Source organism: Oncorhynchus keta, chromosome 26 (genome assembly GCF_023373465.1).
Source record: "Oncorhynchus keta strain PuntledgeMale-10-30-2019 chromosome 26, Oket_V2, whole genome shotgun sequence".
Lineage (NCBI taxonomy): Eukaryota > Metazoa > Chordata > Actinopteri > Salmoniformes > Salmonidae > Oncorhynchus > Oncorhynchus keta.
The window spans coordinates 16512338-16537676 of NC_068446.1; the positions used below are offsets into that span (position 1 = coordinate 16512338).

The following is a 25339-nucleotide window of genomic DNA, read 5'->3' on the forward strand; positions in this document are numbered from 1 at the left end:
AGGGAATTACTGAGGATAGCAATGGTTGCAGTGTTTCATGGCTTCCTTACCTCCCTCACTATGTGGAACACCACTGTGCAAAAATGAACTGCTCTCCATTGTTGGCTCCCTGCTGTGTACTTACTCAGATCCAACCACCCCAACCCTAACACACACACACACACACACACACACACACACACACACACACACACACACACACACACACACATCTCATCAATATGTGTTGCCATACACAGATGTCTGCACTGAGGAATTAAATGTCATGCAGCAAAATCAGAGCTTTTGAATCTGGTGTGATCACATTGTGAACCAGATAAAGCCTGTGTTTGCATTGGTGAAGGATATTCACTTTTCTGTGAATAACACCCAGTCTGCAATTCATTATAGTCACACACATGATGCGCGCACACACCTTCTCTCACACTTCTCTCTTTTTCTCTCTCTCCTCTCTTTCTAGCTCTCTTTTTCTCCATATGTCACTCTTTCTCCCAGTCTCTCTCTCTTTCTCTCTCTCATCTCTTTCTCTCTCTCCATACCGCTCTTTCTCTTATCTCCTAGCACCTGCTCCCATGTCCACCCCCCACCCCCTGGTGTCTTGTGCTATTGTTTGAGAATAATGATTTCTGAAACACTCCCACACACATGGTCACATGGCTGAGTTCACTTGACAGATTGTCATCAGAATACAGTAATGGGACAAAAACAAGCATCTGGTTTGGTCACGGCTGCAGGGAGAAATTGACAACTCTTAGGAGGAAGATGGGAGGCTTGGACTAGAGATGGAACAGCAGGCTAGTCTTAAAACAGATGTCTAGTGACTTAATCCATAAGAGCTAAAGAGATCAGATTAATTTTTTTTGTTACTTGTCAGTATGGGATCTCTAAAATTATGAAGGTGCTTGATGATTAAGAGCTTTCATTTCTCAAGTGACAATGATGTCTCTCACTCCCAGGTCATCCGGGGGAGGTGAGGGAATGCAGATCCACCTGTCATCCCAGAGGAGGTGTAAGCTCACGTGTGGGAATCCCTTCCACTGCTGATCCCTTCCCTCTTTCCCTCCCTCCCTCCCTCCCTCAACCTCTGATGGCTCTATGGGGTTTTCTGATCCTGCACTGCTGGGTCTGGTTCTGGCTCTTGACCGGGGCCCCTGCATTGGCCAGCCTGCCCCACGACCGCCCTGGGGGGCCCCTGGACTGGCTGCTGTCCGACAAGGGCCCCTTCCACCACTCCCAGGAATACACAGACTTCGTCGAGAGGAACCGGCAGGGCTTCTCCACCCGCTACAAGATATACAGGTTAGTCTCATATCAGGGTTTATACGTAGGGGGCTTACAGTTAAAGGGGTGCGTCTCCATAGCAGAGTTCTCTTACATACAGGAGAGTCAGAACACAGGTAGTCTGATGAGGTGTTGGGAGAATCTAAAGTTAAATCAAATTGTATCAGTCGCATATTTGGCAGGTGTTATTGAAGGTATAATGAAATGCTTGTGTTCCTAGCTCCAACAATGCAGTAATATCTAACAATACACCACAATAAACACATCTAAAAAGTAAAATAATGGAATTAGGAAATGTAGAAATATTGTATGTTTTTTTAATATATATATGAAATGTGTGTGTGATGGTACCGTATGTAGATAGAATATGTAGTATATCTGAATAATACTATATGTACAGCAATGGTTAAATAGGATAGGTCTTGACTAGAATGCAGTATATACAGTGCATTCAGAAAGGATTCAGACCCCTTGACTTTATCCACATTTTTGTTAAGTTACAACTTTTTTTTTTTTCATTTGCAACTGCCAGGTCGCAGTTGCAAATGAGAACTTGTTCTCAACTAGCCTACCTGGTTAAATAAAGGTGAAATAAATAAAAATTCTAATTTTGATTAAATCGTTTTTTTCCCCCTCCTCAATCTACACACAATACCCCATAATGACAAAGCAGAAACTGGTTTATAGAAATATTTGCACATTTATTCAAAATAAAAAACTGATATCACATTCACGTAAGTATTCAGACAATTTACTCAGCACCTTTGGTAGCGATTACAGCCTTGAGTCTTCTTAGGTATGATGCTACAAGCTTGGCACACCTGTATTTGTGGAGTTTCTCCCATTCTTCTCTGCAGATCATATCAAGCTCTGTCAGGTTGGATGGAGAGCGTTGCTGCTCAGCTATATTCAGGTCTCTCCAGAGATGTTCAATCGGTTTCAAGTCCGGCTCTGGCTGGGCCACTCAAGGACATTCAAAGCCACTCCTGCGTTGTCTTGACTGTATGCTTAAGGTCATTGTCCTGTTGGAAGGTGAACCTTTTCCCCAGTTTGGGGTCCTGAGCACTCTGGAGCAAAGTTTTCATCAAGGATCTCTCTGTACTTTGCTCTGTTCCTCTTTCCCTCGATCATTACTCGGGTCCCAGTCCCTGCCGCTGAAAGACACCCCCACAGCATGATGTTGCCACCATGCTTCACTGTAGGGATGGTGCCAGCTTTCCTCCAGACATGACGCTTTGCATTTAGGCCAAATAGTTCAAACTTGGTTTCATCAGACCAGAGAATCTCAAGTCCTTTGGGTGCCTTTTGGCAAACTTAAAGTAGGCTGTCATCTGCCTTTTACTGAGGAGTGGCTTCCGTCTGGCCAATCTACCATAAAGGCCTGATTGGTGGAGTGCTGCAGAGATGGTTGTCCTTCTGAAGGTTCTCCCATCTCCACAGAGGAACTCTGGAGCTCTGTTAGAGTGACCACCGGGTTCTTGGTCACCTAACTTACCAAGGCCCTTCTACCCAGAGGCCAGGCACCCAGCTCTAGGAAGAGTCTTGGTTGTGCCAAACTTCTTCCATATTCTTGGGGACCTTCAATGCTGCAGAAATGTTTTTGTACCCTTCCCCAGATCTGTGCCTCGGCACAATCCTGTCTTGGAGTTCTGCGAACATTTCTTTCGACTTCCTGGCTTAGTTTTTGTTCTGACATGCACTGTCAACTATGGGACCTTATATAGACATGTGTGTGCCTTTCCAAATCATGTTCAATCAATTGAATTTACCACCGGTGGACTCAAATCAAGTTGTAGAAACATCTCAAGGATAATCAATGAAAACAGAGGCTACTTAGGTAAATAAGGTATATCTGTTTTTATTTTGCAAAAATTCTCAAAACATGTTTTCACTTCGTCATTATCTGGTATTGTGTGTGGATATTTTTTTTATTTAATCAATTTTAGAATAAGGCTGTAACGTAACAAAATGTGGAAAAAGGGAAGGGGTCTGAAAACTTTCCGAATGCACTGTAGATATGAATGGGTAAAACAGTATGTAAACATTATTAGTGACCAGTGTTCCTTGACTATAGGGCAGAATACTCTTAGGTGCATGGTAGAGTAACCGGGTACTAGCCGGCTAGTGACAATGACTAAAGTTCAGAGCGGGGTACTGAGCGGAGGCTGGCAAGTATTGACTATTTTACAGTCTGATGGGCTTGAGATTGAAGCTGTTTTTCAGTCTCTTGGCCCCAGCTTTGATGCACCTGTACCGACCCTGTACCGACCTTCTGGTTGGTAGCAGGGTTAAAAGGGTGTGGCTTATGTGGCTGAGGTTCTTGATGATCTTCTTGGCATTCCTGTGATAACGGGTGCTGTAGATGTCCTGGAGGGCAGGCAGTGTGCCCCCTCTGGAGAGTCCTGCGGTTGTGGACGGTGCAGTTGCCCTAGCAGGCGCTGGTACAGCCTGACAGGGTGCTCTGAATGGTACAGTTTGAGGGTCTTAGGGGCCAAGCCGAATTTCTTCAACCTCCTTAAGTTGAAAATGTGCTGTTGCGCCTTTTTCACCACACTGTCTGTGGGGCGGATCAGCGTAGTGGGGGTGTCAGTGTCTACCTTCACAACCTAGGAGCGGCCCATCAGGAAGTCCAGGACCCAGTTGCACAGGGCAGCGTTCAGACCCAGGCTTAGTCCGAGCTTAGTGATGAGCTTGGAGGGTACCATGGTTGAAGGCTGAGCTGTAGTCAATTAAATGCATTCTTACATATTCCTTTTACATATTCCTCTTGTCCAGATGGGTTGGGCCAGTGCGATGGCAATTGCGTCATCCATGGATCTATTGGGGCAGTATGCAAGTTGCAATGGGTATAGTGTGTCGGGTAAAGTTTTGGTGATATGATCCCTCACTAGCCTCTCAAAGCAATTCATGATGACTAAAGTGAGTGCTACGGGGCAATAGTAATTTAGTTCAGTTACCTAAGCTTTTTTGTTTGGGTACAGGAACAATGGTGGACATCTTGAAGTAAGTGGGGGCAAAAGACTGGGATAGGGAGAAATGGAATATGTCCTTAAACATTCCAGCCAGCTGGTGGTCTGTGCATGCTCTGAGGATTCGGCTAGGGATCCCGTCTGGGCCGGCAGCCTTGTGAGGGTTAACACACTTAAATGTCTCTCACGTTGGCTACGGAGAACGACAGCTCACATTCAACGGGAGCAGTGTTTTCCTCGATGCGAGCAAAGGAAAGGTGTTTCTCTTGTCTGGGAGCAAGACTTCTGTGTCCGCGGCGTGGCTGGTTTTCCCTTTATAATCTATGATTGTCTGGAGTCCCTGCCACATACGTCTTGTGTCTGAGCCGTTGACTCCACTTTGTCTCTGTACTGACGTTTTGCCTGTTTGCTTGCCTTACGAAGTGCATAATTGCACTGTTTGTTCTCAATCATATTCCCAGTCACCTTGCCGTGGTTCGCGCTTTCAGTTTTCTACGAATGCTGCCATCTATCCACGGTTTTTGGTTTGGATAGGTTTTAATCGTCACAGTGGGAACAACATCTCCTATGCACTTCATGATAAATTTAGTCACTGTGTGAGTGTATAGATCAATGTTATTCCCAGAGGCAACCCTAAACATATCCCAGTCCGCGTGATCAAAACAATCTTGAAGCATGGATTCCGATTTGTCAGACCAGCGTTGAACAGTCCTTACCATGAGTTCTTCCTGTTTGAGATTCTGCCTATAGGAAGGGAGGAGCAGATTGGAGGTGTGATCTGATTTGCCTAAGGGAGGGCGGGGGAGGGCATAGATGGACAGAGTGGACCACAAGAGCCATATGCATATTCTGAAATGCATCAAAGCCAGATTAATGTTTTATCCACTTAAGTATGTTCAGTCTCATGTGGGGTTTAACCTCTAGCATCGAGCAATCCCGTATCCGGGAGCGTAATCATAGCCTCAAGCTCATTACCATAACGCAACGTTTCCTATTCATGAAAATCGCAAATTAAATGAAATAAATATATTGAAAGACAAGCTTAGCCTTTTGTTAACAACACTGTCATCTCAGATTTTCAAAATATGCTTTAACCAAAGCTACACAAGCATTTGTGTAAGAGTATTGATAGCCTAGCATAGCATTAAGCATAGCATTCAGCAGGCAACATTTTCACAAAAACAAGAAAAGCATTCAAATAAAAATAATTTACCTTTGAAGAACTTCGGATGTTTTCAATGACGAGACTCTCAGTTAGATAGCAAATGTTCATTTTTTCCAAAAATATTATTTGTGTAAGATAAATAGCTCCGTTTTGTTCATCACGTTTGGCTAAGAAAAAAAAACGAAAATGCAGTCACTTACAACGCCAAACTTTTTTCCAAATTAGCTCCATAATATCGACAGAAACATGGCAAACGTTGTTTAGAATCAATCCTCAAGGTGTTTTTCACATATCTATTCAATAATCTATCAGTGATGGCAGCTGGCTTCTCATCAGAAGAAAACGGAAAAATACTGCAGCTGGAGATTACGCAATAATTGCGACGGAGGACACCAAGCGACCACCTGGTAAATGTAGTCTCTTATGGTCAATCTTCCAATGATATGCCTACAAATACATCACAATGCTGCAGACACCTTTGGGAAAACGTGGAAAAGGTAAGCTGACTCCTAGCTCCTCCACAGCCATATAAGGACTCATTGCCATGAGGCGGTTTCAAAAAATGTGGCACTTCCTGATTGTATTTGTATCTGGGTTTTTTCTGTAACATCAGTTCTGTGGCACTCGCAGACAATATCTTTGCCGTTTTGGAAACGTCAGAGTGTTTTCTTTCCAAAGCAATTATATGCATAGTCGAGCATCTTTTTGTGGCAAAATATCTTGTTTAAAACGGGAACGTTTTTCATCCAAAAATTAAAAGAGCGCCCCCTATATCGAAGAATTTAAAGGTGTGAGGTAAATACCACTGGAAGGAAGGCCTTGAACAGTTATGTGGAAAGACCTCACCTCACCCCTTTTATAATGATCTAGTGGAAACATTATTCACTTCACCTCATTTGACTTCATTGCAGTTCCTTCAGTTCAATAAAGGCCCTTGGAGAGGAGTGAAGAACTTTCCTTTCTCTAGCAAGTAAACTCGAATGACAAAAATGGCACCTACTTGTGTAGCAATTGTGGAAATGTTCTTATCTATGTAAATACATTTTTTTTTTAAATCAATGCACCTAGACACCTACATAATATAGCTATTGTGGTTGATTTAAAAAAATATATATATATTTTTTAAGTGGATCAAGGTTATTACAAGCAAAGGCCCATATGCATATTCTGAAATCTGATCAGGTAAAATATGTTGATTACTTTAGTGCAGGGAAAGTAACTGATGATTTGTCACGCTAAACACAATTTCATATATTGGCTTGTTATATGAAATTAGTGGCAATTATGCCATAAATACCATTCATCATGGCTTGGAAGGCTATTGAACATGCACTGGGAAACTGCAGACGGGACTATGAAATCTATGGATTTGTGTTGGGTGTTTAATGGGCTTCCCGCGTTGACGTTTTTTAAAATATATTTCTCCCCTGGCTAGTGCGGCCCAACCTAGCTCTGTGGCCTGAGCTTCATGGGTGGTAAGATTAATAGTCTTATCATGTGGCCAAGTGATTAGTAGGCTCTTAATACTTATTACTCTGCATTATCAGACAGTCCCCTGAGAGGCTACTGTCAGCCTCAAGGTTGTGTCTGAGGCACGCTAAATTACAACCAGTCCATGTTTAATGGGGGGAATTTCCTGTAATTCTACAGTAAAATCTGAAGAATTACAGGAAATGAGCATTAAAACTGCAACATTTCCTCTCTGCCAAAAAAAGGAGTGTGAACAGTTTGAACAGTTTGGGATCGCATGGGATGCGAGGTGGGGGTTTGTTACTACGCCGATAAGTGACAATATCCATTCGGACCATTGTCACCTAGGAGATTTTGTGTGACCGGACCTTAGTACTTGACTAGACTACCCATGCCGTGTAGACATTGCTTTGCCGACTTTGCCAGACAACTTTTGGTTTTATTGTGGAATTGTGTGGTGGCCATTTTGTATTAAAGTGCATGCAGGTTGTACTAATTGCCTCTTAATATGTGGCATGCTGACAAGCATACATCCAATATGTCCACTCTGTTGCCAATTCCCAGAGATTGCAGCATAGCCAAACAGTCAACCACCCTGTTTGTTGATTTTCAAATGACCTCTCATATCTGACAATCTATTCCCCGGCCCATAACAGATCATTTCACAGCAAAAGAGACTTGAGGAGATGGAAAGTGACAATATTATTCTCCTGCCCAGTTCTGCTCCTGCAGAGTTTTGGATCTCTGCTAAATTCTCATAATCCGCACTGACAGAGAGAAGATGAATTACCACAACTGGGTACTTCTAGTTACAGTGGCGGCGTGTTTCTACGCTGCAGTAATGAAATCGCACCATCTCCTCCTGATTGAATTTGAAATAATTTTAATGAGTCCTATAACAGGTAAATGAAGGCTGTTTTCCTGTTTGGGGAATCACTCAGTGATTTAGCGAGTGAAACAGTGTTTCCCTCAGTCAACATGAGTAGAGACGGGGTTCCGCTGCACCACCTGTCCTAGGCATCCATTGCCAAGTGACAGTTGCCATAGACAACAGGGTGTAGGCAACCGTAGGCTATGTGTGTGTATCTCTTGTTTTTGACATATTGCATTTGAATAACATAAGTGGGTGTGTTGGCGTCAAATTGCATAGAGAAGGTCACAGGGTGAATGACATATTTAGTTAAGGCTGCAATGCGTCAAATTTTAAACTGTCTTTTGGAAACCTGAAAAAGACCTTGGTTTTTGATTTCATACCCATACACTCTTTGGCTGTCCCCATATGAGAACCCTTTTTGGTTTCAGGTAGAACCCTCTGTGGAAAGGGTTCTTCATGGAACCCAAAAGGGTTATACCTGGAACCAAAAAGTGTTATTCAAAGGGATCTCCTATGGGGACAGTTGAAGAACCATTTTAGGTTCTAGATAGTGAGGTGTTAGTGAGGAGGCTCAGTGCATAAGTGTTGCTTTTAAATGCAGTATGCAGGCCAAGATACAGTATCCCAGTTCTCAGAAATCTCAGCTCTCATAATCTCCACTCCCAGAAATAGTCCAACAATGAGATGTGTGAAAATGAATTAACATTATCGCAAATTAAACCAATGTAGCTACGTACAGTACAGTGATGAGAGAAAGATATAAATAATAACTGCATGGTCTAGTATAAGGAAGACGGCAGAACGCCGAAAACTGCACCATGGTGAAATCCATTTCATCTCACTTCCCGGTGGACATGCCATTAGGTCTATGGGGGGTTAAGATAAGACAAAGGGGACAGAGGGGATTTGAGGCTACACTTTCCTTACCTGTTCCTTTGCTCCCTCTCTTTTCTCACTCCTCTCTCTCTCTCTCCCCTCTCTTTTCTCACTCCTCTCTCTCTCTCCCTCTCCCCTCTCTTTCTCTCCCCTCTCTTTTCTCACTCCTCTCTCTCTCGCCCCTCACTTCTCTCACTCCTCTCTCTCTCACCCCTCTTTTCTCACTCCTCTCTCTCCCCTCTTTTCTCTCTCCTCTCTCTCTCTCGCTCCCCTCTCTTTTCTCACTCCTCTCTCTCCCCTCTTTTCTCACTCCTCTCTCTCTCTCTACCCTCTCTTTTCTCTCTCCTCTCTCTCTCTCGCCTCTCTTTTCTCACTCCTCTCTCTCTCTCGCCTCTCTTTTCTCACTCCTCTCTCTCTCTCTCGCCTCTCTTTTCTCACTCCTCTCTCTCGCCTCTCTTTTCTCACTCCTCTCTCTCGCTCCCCTCTCTTTTCTCACTCCTCTCTCTCCCCTCTTTTCTCAATCCTCTCTCTCCCCTCTTTTCTCACTCCTCTCTCTCTCTCTCTCTCTCTCTCTCTCCCCTCTCTTTTCTCTCCCCTTTCTTTTCTCACTCCTCTCTCTCTCCCCCTCTCTTGCGTCTTACGCGTGATACCTTTGAAATGGCGAGTTCAGCTCTAACATAGCAAAGCTCGTTAGAATTGGTGAGGGATACGATAGTATGCCAGTTGAAGAGGAATTTATATGTATCGAGTGAAAAGAGGTCAGGATTAATGGTTATGCTAGGTGTAACTGACTGACAAATTACTCAAGGGCCATGTCTAAAATTAGAAGTATAAGCGTATATACTGTATAGTTATTACACTGTATGTTTCATGTATGTATTTCAGAAAGCTTAAATGAAATGGACACATGAAAGAAAGCCATAAATGGACACATGCAAATTTATATTATACAAAGTAAATGTATTGCTACATTACTGACTATACAACAGCAGCTTGAAATTATTTGAGATAATTCCACATTGCCCCATAAGAAGCAGGTTGCACTCAGGGTTTTTACCATGATTGAATCCATCAAACATCTGGGTGTGATGCTTTCCCTCATTACTCTTGCTTTAATGTGATATATCTTCCATCAAAAGGCCATCCTCCCTCCATCCATCACCTACAGCCCAGGATGTCCAACCTATTCTGATTATAGCAGACAAGCCTCCACTTCACACGGCAGTGCATCATTTAGTGCTAACCCGTACCTGTGAGAGTAGTTAGGGAGTGTGTGTCTGTGTGTATATTTTGTGTGTGTGGTGGAGGAGGAGAGAGAAATACATTGAAGTATAGCAATTCAAGACAGAGGGATGGACAGAAGAGGAAAAACAACTGGCAATAAGGCCTATGCTTTCCTACATGACATAGCTTCTACTGTAGCCTCCAGCTAACTGCATGTTCATTTCGACCTGACGCACAGAAATATTATCTGAACCTGTCAGAGCCAATTAAAATACTAGATACTAAGATTATTTAAACACAGCAGATTAATGCAAACAAAGTCTGTCAAGGCGTAACGGCATACGAAGCTCCCATCTTTAAGGTTGCATTCAGAATAATTTAGTAATGTTTGTCAATGTAAACAGAGGAGGATGTCACATCTACAGACGAATATTTCATGAGAAATATTTTGTTCAGCCGGCTTTCAGAACTTTACAGCCGCCTCCAGCATTTCCTTTGCTGCGCTTTTCTTTCTTCCCTCATTATGAGTTGTATTGAGTGTTAGAGATGGGCCGATGTCTATGGGTTTCACTGTCACTACACATTTCTGTCATGATGTGGTTATTAAGGAGAGCACCTGTCAGCTGCTCGCTTTGAGAGCAGTCTCCTCCCCAGCTACATTCATCTTCCAAATGGTACCTGTTTTGGAATAACTCTCTATTCTCTCTCTCGCTCTCTTTTGCTCTTTTGCTCTCTCCTTTCTCTCTCTCTCTCTCTCTCCCCCCATCCCTCTGTCAGAACTTAAAGCTAATGATGCAGTGAGGTGAGGCAATGTGGTTGATGGCTGCCCCCGTAGATTCACCTCTGCCCTACCCTTCTGCAGGACAGACAGGACAGACTGACAGAAAATCATTAATACCATCACATAATTAGTGAGTCTTATTTACCAAACAGCATCTTCAATGGCGTCTTATCCTCCCTGTCATCTCCTTTCCAGGGAGTTTGGGAGGTGGAAGGTGAACAACCTGGCTGTGGAGAGGAGAGACTTCCTGGAGTCGCCGTTGCCCCTGACGCCAGAGTTCATCCGTAACATCCGTCTACTGGGTCGGAGACCCACCACCCAGCTTATCACTGACAACCTGATCAGGAAGTATGGGACTCACTTTCTGCTGTCGGCCACACTGGGAGGTAAACAAACCACTGTGGGAATTCTGTGGGAATGCAGGAGGAGGTATAGCTGTAGAAGTTGACCCCTATCAACTGATACAGGGTCATATTTTTTCATCCCCCTAATGGTTAGGATATGGGTTACGGTAATCTGATCATCTTTGTGTAATCTGTGAGTAAATTTCCAGAACCACAAAAATGATGATGTTTAACAGATCTGTATCTAGATCAATTCCACTGACGGCAGGACATGTACAATATTGGTACAGCAGCCTATACGAATTCAGAAGAAGACCTTTCAAGAATGTGTTATCTACATCAATAAAGCCCATTTTAAAAACCTCAATACATGTACACTATAACCCTCAGCGACACTGCATTGTTGTGCTTTGATAGACATGTGGACAATGCCGTGAGGGTGGTTGCTCTTTACAGGGGAACAGCTTATTTCAGCTACAAAGCAATGGGCATGTCGGGGCAGCCAAGGGAATGGGTTTCCTGTTGGAAAGCAACACTTGTCGATTACCTCAGCCGGGCTCCTGGAAAGGTCGTAGTTATGAGTGGCTCCGTAAAATGCCCACACACACAAACACATACACTGCTGTGCTGGCTGATGCAATGTAACCTCCGTGCTCTGGCACACAACCAATTCAGACTAGTATGAGGAGAGGAAGATGAGGAGCTAGTGCTTGGCCATGAGCCAGAGATGTGCTGCTCGCTGCTGACTGGGGTTATAAATTGATTGCCTGTCCGTGTTCTGGAACATGGGATATTAAGGGCACCTTTCTGCAGCGGAGGAAGAAGAACACATAATACGGATTACCTTATCTCTGAATCTGAATGTATATTTAAGCAATAAGGCCAGAGGGGGTGTGGTATATTTAAGTAATTTGGCACAAAGGGGTGTGGTGTATATGGCCAATATACCACAGCTCAGGGCTGTTCTTAAGAATGATGAAACAATATACCACAGCGCTTAGCCGTGGTATATTGGCCATATACCACAAACCTCCGAGGGACCTTATTGCTATTTTAAACTAGTTACCAACGTAATTGGAAAAGTAAAAATCAACATTTTGTCATACCCGTTGCATTCAGGGCTTGAACCACCCAGTTTATAATTTGCTACTATTCCACAGCATTGTTGAATAATAGTTTCTGATTGGCTAGAAGGGCACTCTAGAGTGGGCATTAAAACCAGATACTGTATACGCAACAGTTAGAAAAGATATAGGACACCTGTCATGTGTGCTCCCTCTCCGACCTCTAGGTCACCAGGCTGCTCGTTATGGCGCACACTTGTCACCATCGTTACGCGCACCTACGGTTCATTAGACTCACCTGAACTCCATCACTTCCCTGATTACCTTCCCTATATGTGACTCCCTTTGGTTCCTTCCCTAGGCATCATTGTTTCCGTCCCTGTATCAGTTCTGTAACGTTGTTCGTGTTTCTGATTATGTCGTGTTTATTCATTTACCCTGAACTTGCTTCCTGACTCTCAGCGCACATCTTTACAACACCTCTGAAGTAGTTCCAACAATAGGCGCCTTTTTATCTTTCTTAAGCACTACACCATGCAGACCATACTTGCTACAAAGTTACAGAAAGCTAAACTAACAACCACACAAACTGAAATTAGATCAAAGCAAATGTATTTATATAGCTCTTCGTACATCAGCTGATATCTCAAAGTGCTGTACAGAAACCCAGCCTAAAAACTCAAAACAGCAAGCAATGCAGGTGTTGAAGCACGTTGGCTAGGAAATACTCCCTAGAAAGGCCAAAACCTAGGAAGAAACCTAGAGAGGAACCAGGCTATGAGGGGTGGCCAGTCCTCTTCTGGCTGTGCCGGGTGGAGATTATAACAGAACATGGCCAAGATGTTCAAATGTTCATAAATGACCAGCATGGTCAAATAATAGGTCTGGGATAGGTAGCACGTCCGGTGAACAGGTCAGGATTCCATAGCCGCAGGCAGAACAGTTGAAACTGGAGCAGCAGCATGGCCAGGTGGACTGGGGACAGCAAGGAGTCATCATGCCAGGTAGTCCTAGGGCGGAGGTCCACTGAGAGAGAGAAAGAAAGAGAGAATTAGAGAGAGCATACTTAAATTCACAAAGGACACCGGATAAGACAGGAGAAGGTCTCCAGATATAACAAACTGACCCTAGCCCCCCGACACATAAACTACTGCAGCATAAATACTGGAGGCTAAGACAGGAGGGGTCAGGAGATACATTGTCAATGCAGGTCCAATAAGGAAAAACCTAGCTAAAAAGCAATAATTTGTTTCCGCAGAGACTTATGGGGTGTTTGTAAATTTCCACCAGTGTGTCAGATTGTGTTCTGGGTTGTTTGTTAATTCAGAGTGTTGTCAGATTGTCTGTTCGTAAATCCGGAGGATTCAGAGCACACACTGACCCTCTGGCTGAGGTGAAGGGTTGATCCGAGCGTTCTGACCTTGCAACGGCAGTCAAACACTCAAGCTAACTGGCTAAAGTTGGCAAGCTCGCTAGCTACTTCCAGACACAAATAAGAGAACACCCCACTCTGATAATTTTACTTACCCTAGCATAGCTTGTTTGAATGATTTTAATTTATCTAGAGCCTAAGTGACTTTAACTGTGGTGCTGGCAACAATTTTATTAAATGTTTTTTCCTACATTTATTTACACTGGTCATTTTCAACGAGGGTTGCGTGTTAGTAAAAAAAATGTATTCTGCGCTCTGGCACACAGACGAGAGTGCTCTGAGAACAGAGTAAATGGCCATAGTGAATTTACGAACGCACTGTTATTATTTTGCAGCAGCTTCTGATGACTTAACGTGGCGAGTGATGAACCTGTATTTCTCCGGACCTTCAATGTTGCAGTCATGGCGCAAGTGGCGCTATGCTATCAATTCCTCTCATTTCTCTAGTTTGACCAGCTTTTTCCGGCAACTGTTGTTGAATTGGGTTGTTAAACAACTTTTCTATGCCAGGCGAAATTGCACATCATCAGCTCATTGTTATGGATCTATCCAAATAAATGCTAGTAGAAAACAGCCTAAACTAACGCAAATGCTACTTTGATGTTATTGTGGCTGTATTGTTTGTTAGCCATAGGCATTGTTTAACGTGACTGTGTTAGCCATAGTTAGCTAGCAAGCAAGGGAAAATAACATTGCCAACCACCATGGCAATATAATTTTTTTTTAAAGACCAACTGGGCAACAGACTAACAAGCAGGGTTTGTGGGAGGATGAAAAAGTATGAATTTATATAAATGGCATTTCTATTCTATACCAGTAAATATTTGCTTTAGTATTGTTTTCCTTGACTGAGGTATAAGTGGGATAAATGCTTCCACTCTGTACATTACCTTGGAACGAATTAAGTCTGCAGAGGGACTCTGCTTATGCATCGTCCGTCCCACTGAGTTTCCAAGGTAATGTACAGATCGGGAGCATTTATCCCTTATATATACCACGGCTAAGGGCTGTGTTGTGAAGCAGGGTGCCTGTATGCAGTTCTTAGCCGTGATACAGTATATTGTCTATATATCACAAACCCTTGAGGTGCCTTATTGCTATTATTAACTGTTTATCAACAGAAAAAGATCAGGAAACAAGTGTTTTTGAATCGTACTTGTGGTATATTCTCCCAATCAACATCCAGGACCCAAACTTCCTGGTTTATAATTGTTCATATACTACCAAATAGCATCTGGTAAATAGTCATAATCACTGGCAGTGAATAATACATTGATAAAAACCTTTTATTGCCATTATTACTAACAGTTGGTTATGTAGTTCAGACTGTCTAAATAACACCAGCTGACATTTGTATAAACTGTTTCAACCATGTTAGCCATCAAACTTTTTCCCAACCTTTGTAACAAAGCCTGTTTAAACACCGTCAGCAAACATTGTCCCGACGCTGTCTTTCTGTTTGCAGGGGAAGAGGCCTTAGCGATATTTGTGGACAAGAGGAAGCTGAGTAAGAAGCCCGAGGTGAGCGACTACTCTGGCAACTCGTCCAGTGTTACTCTGGAGGTTCTGCACCAGTTGGCTGCCTCCTACTTCATCGACAGAGAGAGCACTTTGCGCAAGCTGCACCACATCCAGATAGCATCCACAGCCATCAAGGTAAACCTACAAGTTGCACTACATGCAGATCACATCAGACATACACACACAAACATACAGTACACACCCTGACTTTCGGACAGATTCATAACTGCAATCAGACTTCTGCAATTAGCTATTTCCCAACAATGCAGTAATATGCAGTAATTATAATAATATGGATAATAAATAAATCAAAAATAATAAAATAAAATATATATTAAACAAATCAAAAACACAAATATGGGTTGAAAAACACGAGAATGTGGGTATTAGAAACACTGCGTATTAGAAACATTAGGAACACCTTCCTAATATTGAGTTGCACACCCCCTTTTTTTCCCTCAGAACAGCCTCAATTCGTCAGGGCAGGGACTCAAGGTGTTGAAAGCATTCCACAGGGATGCTGGCCCCTGTTGACTCCAATGCTTCCCACAGTTGTCAAGTTGGCTAGATGTCCTTTGGGTGGTGGACCATTCTTGATACAGACGGGAAAATGTTGAGCGTGAAAAACCCAGCAGCGTTGCAGTTCTTGACTCAAACCAGTACACCTGGCACCTACTTCCATACCTAGTTCAAAGGCACATTTTTTGTCAAAATACCACACCTTCACAATCCATGTCAACTATCTCAAGGCTTAAACATCCTTCTTTAACCTGTCTCTTCCCCTTGATCTACACTGATTAAAGTGGATTTAACAAGTAACCTCAGTCAGGGATCATATCTTTCACCTGAATTCACCTGGTCAGTCTGTGTCACGGAAAGAGCAGATGTTCTTAATGTTTTGTATACAGGTCAGTACCTTAGTGCAGTGGTTGAGATAGGTTAATATATAATAAGTGACTGGTAGTAGGATATCCTCATAGTCCGCCCCATCCCGCATGCGGTCGCGTTACTACAGCCTCAAGCTCATTACCATAACGCAACGTTAGTGATTTCTAAAAATCGCAAATGAAATGAAATAAATATGCCTGCTCTCAAGCTTATCCTTTTCTTAACAATCCTGTCGTCTCAGATTTTCAAAATATGCTTTAGAACCAGAGAAAATCAATAATTTGTGTAAGAGTGGTGATAGCTAGCTTAGCATTTAGCGTTAGCATTTAGCACGCAACATATTCACAAAAACCAGCAAAGGGATCAAATAAAATAATTTACCTTTGAAGAACTTCAGATGTTTCAATGAGGAGACTCTCAGTTACATAGCAGATGTCCAGTTTTTCCTGAAAGATTATTGTGTAGGACACAACGTTCCGTTTTGTTACTATGCATTTGGCTACCGAAACTAACCGAAAATTCAGTCACCTACACGTCAAAGAATTAACTCCATAATATCGACTGAAACATGGAAAACGTTGTTTGAATCAATCCTCAAGGTGTTTTGTCATATATCTCTTCATTGAAATGCCGTCCCTGGAAGCCTGCATTCTTCTCTGATTCGGATGGAAAAATACTGGTAGCTGACTTTTGCGCACCAATTTCCACGCAGACACCGTGCGGGACACTTGGCAATTGTAGTCTCTTATGGTCAATCTTCCAATGATATGCCTACAAATACGTCACAATGCTGCAGACACCTTGGGGAAACGATAGAAAGTGTCCGTTCATTCCTGTCGCATTCACAGGCGATCATGGAAAACGTAGCTTCAGAAATCCTGTTAATTTCCTGGGCGCTCAAACATCTTGGTTTTGCCTGAAGCTTTTGTTCAACGGCACTCACAGTGAAAATCTTCACAGTTCTGGAAACGTCAGAGTGTCTTCTTTCCAAAACTATCAATTCCAAGCATAGTCGAGCATCTTTTCGTGACAAAATATTGCGCTTAAAACAGGCACGTCTTTTTATCCAAAAATGAAATAATGCCCCTAGTGGACTAACAGGATATACATGTAAAGATGGCTGAAAAGTGACTGGTAACAGGAATGTATCAATACTACTGTTAATATATACAGTACCAGTCAAAAGTTTGGACACCTACTCATTCAATGGTATTCCTTGCTATTTTCTACATTATTACTCTACAGAATAATAGTGAATACATCAAAACTATGAAATAACACATATGGAATTTGATCCAAAAAAGTGTTAATTAAAGTAGCCACTCTTTTTCTTGATGACAGCTTTAAACACTCTTGGCATTCTCTCAACCAGCTTCACCTGGAATGCTTTTCCAACAGTCTTGAAGCAGTTCCCACATATGCTGAGCACCTGTTGGCTGCTTTTCCTTCACTCTGCGGTCCAACTCATCCCAAACCATCTCAATTGGGTTGAGGTCGGGTGATTGTGGAGGCCAGGTCATCTGATGCAGCACTTCATCACTCTCCTTCTTGGCCAAATAGCCTGGAGATGTGTTGGGTCACTGTCTTGTTGAAAAACAAATGATAGTCTCACTAATCGCAAATCAGATGGGATGGCGTATCGCTGCAGAATGCTGTGGTAGCCATGCTGGTTGTGTGTCTTGAATTCTAAATAATTCACAGACAGTGTCACCAGCAAAGCACCCCAACATCATCAAACCTCCTCCTCCATACTTCACAGTGGGAACCACACATGTGGAGATCATCCGTTCACCTTACTCTGCGTCTCACAACGACACAGAGGTTGGAACCAAAAATCGTATATCTGGACTCATCAGACCAAAGGACTCATTTTCACCGGTCTAATGCCCAATGCGTGTGTTTCTTGGCCCAAGCAAGTCTCTTCTTCTTATTGGTGTCTTTTAGTAGTTGTTTCTTTGCAGAAATTGTACCATTAAGGCCTTTTTCATGCAGTCTCTTCTGAGCAGTTGATGTTGTGATTTCTCTGTTACTTGAACTCTGTGAAGCATTTATTTGGGATACAATTTCTGAGGCTGCTAAGTCTCATCTTATTATGGATAGTCTGTGGGAAAAAGAGAGGAGTTGTTAGCCATTAAACAGTCTCAAGGCCAGGGGATAGAAGCTGTTTAGGAGTTCAGGAGCCTTGATGTGCCAGTACCGCCCTGCTAGATGGGAGCATGGAGAACAGTCCATATCTCGGGTGACTGGATTCTTTGGCAATTTTCCGGGCCTTTCTCAGATACCGCCTGGCATGTACGTCCTGGATGGCTAGAAGCTTGCGGAATGTTGATCAGTAGGTGATGTTGAACTCATCTGAACTGAGTAGCTGATGAGATGAATGTTGTGACATGCATGCCATCCCGGTAGATCACTTAAAAGGTATTCTGTTGCTACCTTGCTTTCCAACCAAGGTACATGAATAGACATGTGAAAGGTATTCAGGAACAATAGAAAAAATACACAAAAAAACAAAACCTGATATGGAGGTACTGTATATACAGTGGGGCAAAAAAGTATTTGCTCAGCCACCAATTGTGCATGTTCTCCCACTTAAAAAGAAGAGAGAGGCCTGTAATTTTCATCATAGGTACACTTCAACTATGACAGACAAAATGAGAGAAAAAAATCCAGAAAATCACATTGTAGGATTTGTAGTAAATTGATTTGCAAATTATGGTGGAAAATAACTATTAGTAGTCTTTCGGAATTGACGCTTTGCCTTTTTAATGGTTCGTTTGAGGACAGCGGGATTTCTTATAAGTGTCCGGATTAGTGTCCCTATCCTTGAAACTAGTGAGGATGTTGCCTCTAATTCATTGCTTCTGGTTGGGATATACAGTTGACGTCGGAAGCTTACATACACCTTAGCCAAATACATTTAAACTGTTTTTCACAATTTAATTTAATCCAATTAAAAATTCCATGTCTTAGTTCAGTTAGGATCACCACTTTATTTTAAGAATGTGAAATGTCAGAATAATATTAGAGAGAGTGATTAATTTCAGCATTTATTTCTTTCCTCACATTCCCAGTGTGTCAGAAGTTTAAATATACTCAATTAGTAATTGGTAGCATTGCTTAACTTGGGTCAAATGTTTCGGGTAGCCTTCCACAAGCTTCCCACAATACATTGGGTGAATGTTACATTTTCAAATGTTCCATTCCTCCTGGCAGATCTGGTGTAATTGAGTCAGGTTTGAAGGCTTCCTTGCTCGCACACGCTTTTTCAGTTCTGTCCACACATTTTCTATAGGATTGAAGTTAGTGCTTTGTGATGGCTACTCCAATACCTTGATTTTGTTGTCCTTATTAAACAGTTTGTAAAAATCCAGAAAATGATGTCATGGCTTTAGAAGCTTCTGATAGGCTAATTGACATCATTTGAGTCAATTGGAGGTGTACCTGTGGATGTATTTCAAGGCCTACCTTCAAACGCAGTGCCTCTTTGCTTGACATTATGGGACAATCAAAAGAAATCAGCCAAGATCTCAGAAAAATAATTGTAGACCTCCACAAGTCTGGTTCATCCTTGGGAGCAATTTCCAAACGCCTGAAGGTACCACGTTCATCTATACAAACAATAGTGCGCAAGTATAAACACCATGGGACCACGCAGCCATCAGACCGCTCAGGAAGGAGACGCGGTCTCCTAGAGATGAACGTACTTTGGTGCGAAAAGTGCAAATCAATCCCAGAACAACAGCAAAGGACCTTGTGAAGATGGAGTAAACCGGTACAGAAGTATCAATATCCACAGTAAAATAGGTCCTATAGCGACATAACCTGAAAGGCCACTCAGCAAGGAAGAAGCCACTGCTTCAAAACCGCCATAAAAAAGCCAGACTACAGTTTGCAACTGCACATGGGGACAAAGATCATCATTTTTGGAGAAATATCCTCTGTTCTGACGAAACAAAAAGAGAACTGTTTGGCCATAATGACCATTGTTATGTTTGGAGGGAAAGGGGCTTGCAAGCTTGCAAGTCGAAGAAGACCATCCCAACGTGAAGCACGGGGGTGGCAGCATCATGTTGTGGGGGTGCTTTGCTGCAGGAGGAACTGGTGCACTTCACAAAATTGATGGCATCATGAAGGAGGAAAAATGATGTGGATATATTGAACAACATCTCAAGACATCAGTCAGGAAGTTAAATCTTGGTCGCAAATGTGTCTTCCAAATGGACAATGACCCCCAAGCATACTTCTGAAGATGTGGCAAAATGTCTTAATAATTATGTAAATAAAGTATCTTTTATTTTTTTATGAATTTGCTAACATATCTTAAAACCTGTTTTTGCTTTTTCGTTATTGGATATTGTGTGCAGATTGAGGGGGAAAAAACATTGTATACATTTTAGAATAAGGCTGTAACGTAACAAAATGTGGAAAAGGGAAGTTTTATTTTACCTTTATTCAGCTAGGCAAGTCAGTTAAGAACAAATTCTTATTTTCAATGACGGCTTAGGAACAGTGGGTTAACTGCCTTGATCAGGGGCAGAACGACAGATTTGTATCTTGTCAGCTTGTCACCTTGTCAGTTCGTGGATTTGAACTTGCAACCTGTGGTTGCTAGTCCACCGCTCTAACCACTAGGCTATGCTGCCACCCCTCTATGTGGTCTGAACACTTTCCAAATGCACTGTATATTCATTTATTTTGAAATGCTTCTTACCCTACCCCCGAAAATGTGCATACACCTTTTGAAAATAGGAAAGAAAAACCTCCCCTATCCTTCATATAGTGAAAGTCACAGCTGTTTCTGACAGAGCAAACTATGAATAACTACTATCAAAGCGCTCTACTATCTCAACCATAGAGCTTGTTGGGAGGTCAGTCACTCCTCATATAGCAAGACGCGCTGCTTTGTCTGTTCTGTTGGGAGTAACGCTAATAGTGTGTATGTATGTGTGAGTGCCGGATTTCATTTTTCAAAGGCAGAGATTAGTTCAGAGTGTCAGGTGAGAGCAGAGCGGCAGAAAGGTTGAGCAGAGGGAATGATTGACAATTTCCCTGACTAAATCAATGGTGATATCCCCACCTGACCCAGACCATGGTTGGCAGTGTGTCTGCAGATTGATGAACAATGAGAAACCGTTTCTCGGCAGCGGGGCTCTCACAACACCGTGAGGATTCATATTTATTTCCACTCAGAACAGTATTGCATTATGTTCCCATTATGGCAGCATTGAATTTTTATGTTTCCGCCCTGCTACTCAATCGATTGCTCTTTTTTGTCACAGGTGCACTGTATCCCAGCAGTCTTAAAGCTACAATCTGTACCTTTCATTTTCAGTCTAAAGTCCTGTCCCGGCACTTGCCAGTAAGTCTTGGGCAATTGTAAAAGTGCTTACCACGTCATTTAAATAACCACCTTTCCTCATATCTTCCTCATCTTTGCTTCATCAAGCTACTGTATCATATACCTATCTATCTCCTTACCCTCTAGTGGTCATGAAGAAAAGCAGAAGCAGAGAAAGAGTAAAATAAGCTCAGCAGAGTGTACTGGAACACAGCCCCTCTCTGTATTACATGTGAAACCTCCTCCAGCAGCAACACAGAGATACAGCTCGCCAATAATGTGCATTAAGCATTTAGTAATATACCAGAATGTATCTACAATAAAAAAATCAGCTGCTATCCATAGAGTAAATGGATTGCCGTGCTCGTCAGTCAACATTATGCCATATGGGCTATCATATGTCATTTCAAGTAATACTCTTAATAGATTATATATTCAAGTGTCCCAAAATGTTGTTCCTCATTTCTACAGTCTTACCAGCAGTAAAATCCCATATGAAGGAAATTTAGTGATTTACAATGTGCTGTAAAATAATAATGGCAAAATCATTCCACACAGATTCTCCCCTTTCTCTGATTAGCATATTCTATTCATTTTCCTAGACACCCAGGTTTTGCTAGGTTCAAGGTTTGATTTAATAGCTCCAGAAGTTTCCCTGTATATAGTATTATCATCAGGTCCCTCTCTAGTTTTTTTCTCTCTGTCAGCACTCTGGGATTGTGTTTGATTGTGTAACTGATGGACTGACCCTTGTTTTCTCGCCACATCCATCTGTCTCTCTGCCCGTCCTGTGACAGGCCAAACCTGGTCATGTCTCTGGGCTGACAACACTGTCCCTCTACTACAAAGGGTGAAAAATGGCAATCCGTTAGGTGCTCTCCACCATGCAACCTCAAACAGAAAGAGAAAAGACATCTCATGTTGCAAATGAGGTAGAAAGGATGATCAGGTCTGGCAGATATGTTTTGCCATTGAAAGGTCAGGAGAGATGTCTCAGTCAATACGACAGAAAAGACCAGCCACGGCTGAGTTGTTTGAGGCCCTCCTTCAACACCACTCTGATGTTTCTCTTTTCTTTGAGTGGGAGAGAATAAGAACAGCAACGCTGCCATTTTCTCTGTGGGTGCATAAGAATGAATGTAATGAAGGAATCCATGTAATCAATTCAGTGTCTGTGGGTGGAAGGAAGGAGAAAGAGAGCAGAGGAGAGGAGAAGGCGTACTGTAAATGTGCTCTACCACTGTGCAATGTTCAGTGTCTCTCTGCTAGCTGTGATTCAGTATCTACTCAGAGCTGTGGGTGATGGTTATTAAGGGGCCTGTGTAATGTGTGTAATAGGGGCTTGGCTACAGGGGCACAGGAAGAAGGGGCACAGAAAGCAGAAAACCATGGCTGAACACTCATCTCACCAGGGAACTCACATTCTCATCACTTCATTGCATTTTCCCAGCAGAGAGCAACCTCTCTGAGAAGTGTTTCCTTTGTCACATACAGAAGTACTGTAGAAGTAGTGTTTTTCCTCCATATTTTTAGTTTGATATTTCATTTGCGCATACTGATGTAATAGTATGGCAAAGCATACAAATGTTGCTGTGATGTTATAAGGAATGTGCATTCAAAGCTTTGTATGTTTGTTCTTGCCAAGGTAACAGAAACCCGGACAGGCCCTCTCGGATGCAGTAACTATGACAACCTTGATTCTGTCAGCTCTGTTCTGGTTCAGAGTCCGGAAAACAAAGTCCACTTGCAAGGTCTGTATTATATATTTTCTTGATTACGTATTCCTAGAATGCAAATCCTGTACACCATTGTCACGCTCCACACCAATGCTTCGGAATCAACCACAAAAAAGCACCAAAAAAATATGAAATATGGTTTATAGCACATCCTATCATAAATTCCCATACAATAGCATCTTCAAAGAGATCCACACATCCCATTACAACGATTGTATAGAGTAAAATACAGTTATTGGTATGCTCTTACATTGTTAGTCTACCAAGGCTAACAACTACACTTGCACTGCCTTGCAATTCACTCACTATAGACCACAAATTGTTGTCCTCTTATACAGTACCATAACAGTACACCTTAATGGTGGTTTTAAATCCTGGCTATGTTGTGTTGTTTTACAGGCCTACAGGTTATCCTGCCAGACTACCTGCGGGACAGTTTTGTCCAGGCTGCTCTCAGCTACATCGCCTGTAACGTGGAAGGGGGCTTCATCTGTAAGGACAACGACTGCTGGTGCAAGTGTGACCCCAAGTTCCCAGAATGCAACTGTCCCTACATGGACATCCAAGCCATGGAGGACAGCCTGCAGAGGATCACTGAGACATGGGGGACACTTTACAAGGAGTTTGAGGACTCAGGTGAAGATAAACGTTTTGGATCCTCTTTGATCTTTAGATGCTGAAACTATTAAACTTTTAATTTGATATATGAAGTGTCCAGTGCAACTCAGTTGTCATGCAGCATTTACGAAATGTCTTCAGCTAGCATAGCTCTAAACGTAGTCGCTGCGCATGCAGTTGATAGCTTATAAATTCATATGTGGACAATCTTTGGATAGTTTTTGTAGGGGACTATGTGAGCTGAGTAAAAGTGTTTGATCATATGTCACGCAATTAATGGTGGAGGGCCGTTCCTTGGTGTGTACCCCAGACATTATGATTTACGGTGTAAACCGTAATGAGTCACAGTGAAACCTGGGGGACTTGGCACACGGTCTGTGTGCAGCAAATCACAACCTGATAGGATTGGATAGAAAAAAAACATCTCGAGCAGATTAATTCCAGCATTTTCACATCGGTGGAGTAACAACGTATGAATGAGAGCACTTAGCATAATGTTGGGATATTATTGCCTCTCTAGGTCACCCTGTAGTGACCACTATTCCTGAGGTGAATTCAGAATGGATGGGCCTTTTTTCTCTTCAAATATTTTTGGTGTGTGAAATATTTATAAGTGCAATTACTTTCAAAGTTGATGTTTTAAGAGCAGAGAGGAGAGTGCAGGCGTGTGAGAGTGCCAGGAATAAAGAGTTTCTCAGGTGAGGTCGTAAACATGTCCTTCGGTAAAGGATATCAAAGACGTTTCAACATTCACCGGAATGGGATGCCAGCAGGAAGAAAATAAACCTGGAAACATGGAGCATGGCAGTACTGGAACCAATGACGTTGTTCTCCTTTGGCCTTGAGGAATGTGGCAACATGCATGAAGTGATCTTATGCTCTTTCTTTTCAAACATACAGAAAACATTTTTCCAAAAGGGTTCTTTGGCCATCCCCATAGGAGAATCCTTTTTGGATCCTATTACCCACTGGGCACACACTGGTTGAATCAACTTTGTTTCCATGTAATTTCAAATTACGTAGATCCAAAGTGGAATAGACGTTGACTGAACGTCTGTGCCTAGTGGGTAGCCTTTCTTGACGGACTATTTTGTTTCAATCAAAGCATATATAGTGCCTAATGGCGCACGCTGTAGATTATTAGCCACATGAGGGGGAAGAAATGAAACTCCTCAGCTTCAGATTAGAAATGGCTGAGGAGGTGTTTTTGGTGTAACATATTATACTGTAGGTGTCTATGCTACAGTATGCTATCATATTTGGTTCTGCTAGGCTATGTAAAATACTAATTAATCATTGTGTGATCTTGTGAGACATTGATTCAGCTTTTATCTAACTTTAGGCTACTAAATGAACACTATTGTGAGAAGTGATAATAATCATAAGTGATGAGAAGGATTATTAGGCGTAGGCAACAGTTCTTGATTAAGGTTACTTTAAGCGATTTGAGCGCCTTTGAATCATGGTGCTGAAAGGACAGCACCATAACCAAGTGGTCGTTCTGGGTTCCATTGCGCAGGAGGGGGTCTGTGGAGTTTTATGAACTTCAGGGCAGACATGCTGTGAATTTGGATCCAAGATCTTGTTGGTGTGATAAGGTTCATGCAGTGGATGAGTTTGTCTGCATACGCAATTGAGGTGGTGCATTTCTGTAAGCTAAGCACATGCACAGTAGGGCGAGTTCAAGTGAGTTGTACATGTGCCCCAAGTCCATAACACAATGTTTTGAGGACAAATGTTTCAGCAACCCCTGATAGA

At 42.4% G+C, this 25339-nt stretch overlaps 1 protein-coding gene across 1 annotated transcript in view; it reads left to right on the forward strand.

Annotated features, from left to right (window-relative positions):
• LOC118359006 (BMP/retinoic acid-inducible neural-specific protein 3-like) overlaps nt 1-25339 on the forward strand; it is a 64025-nt gene that overhangs the window by 34647 nt on the left and 4039 nt on the right. Inside the window, exons 2-6 of the mRNA XM_035737131.2 lie at nt 957-1299; nt 10836-11026; nt 14946-15136; nt 22873-22978; nt 23363-23599. Of these exons, the coding sequence (XP_035593024.1) occupies nt 1088-1299; nt 10836-11026; nt 14946-15136; nt 22873-22978; nt 23363-23599 (937 nt within the window). The 5' untranslated portion in view covers nt 957-1087. The remainder of the gene's footprint in view (nt 1-956; nt 1300-10835; nt 11027-14945; nt 15137-22872; nt 22979-23362; nt 23600-25339) is intronic.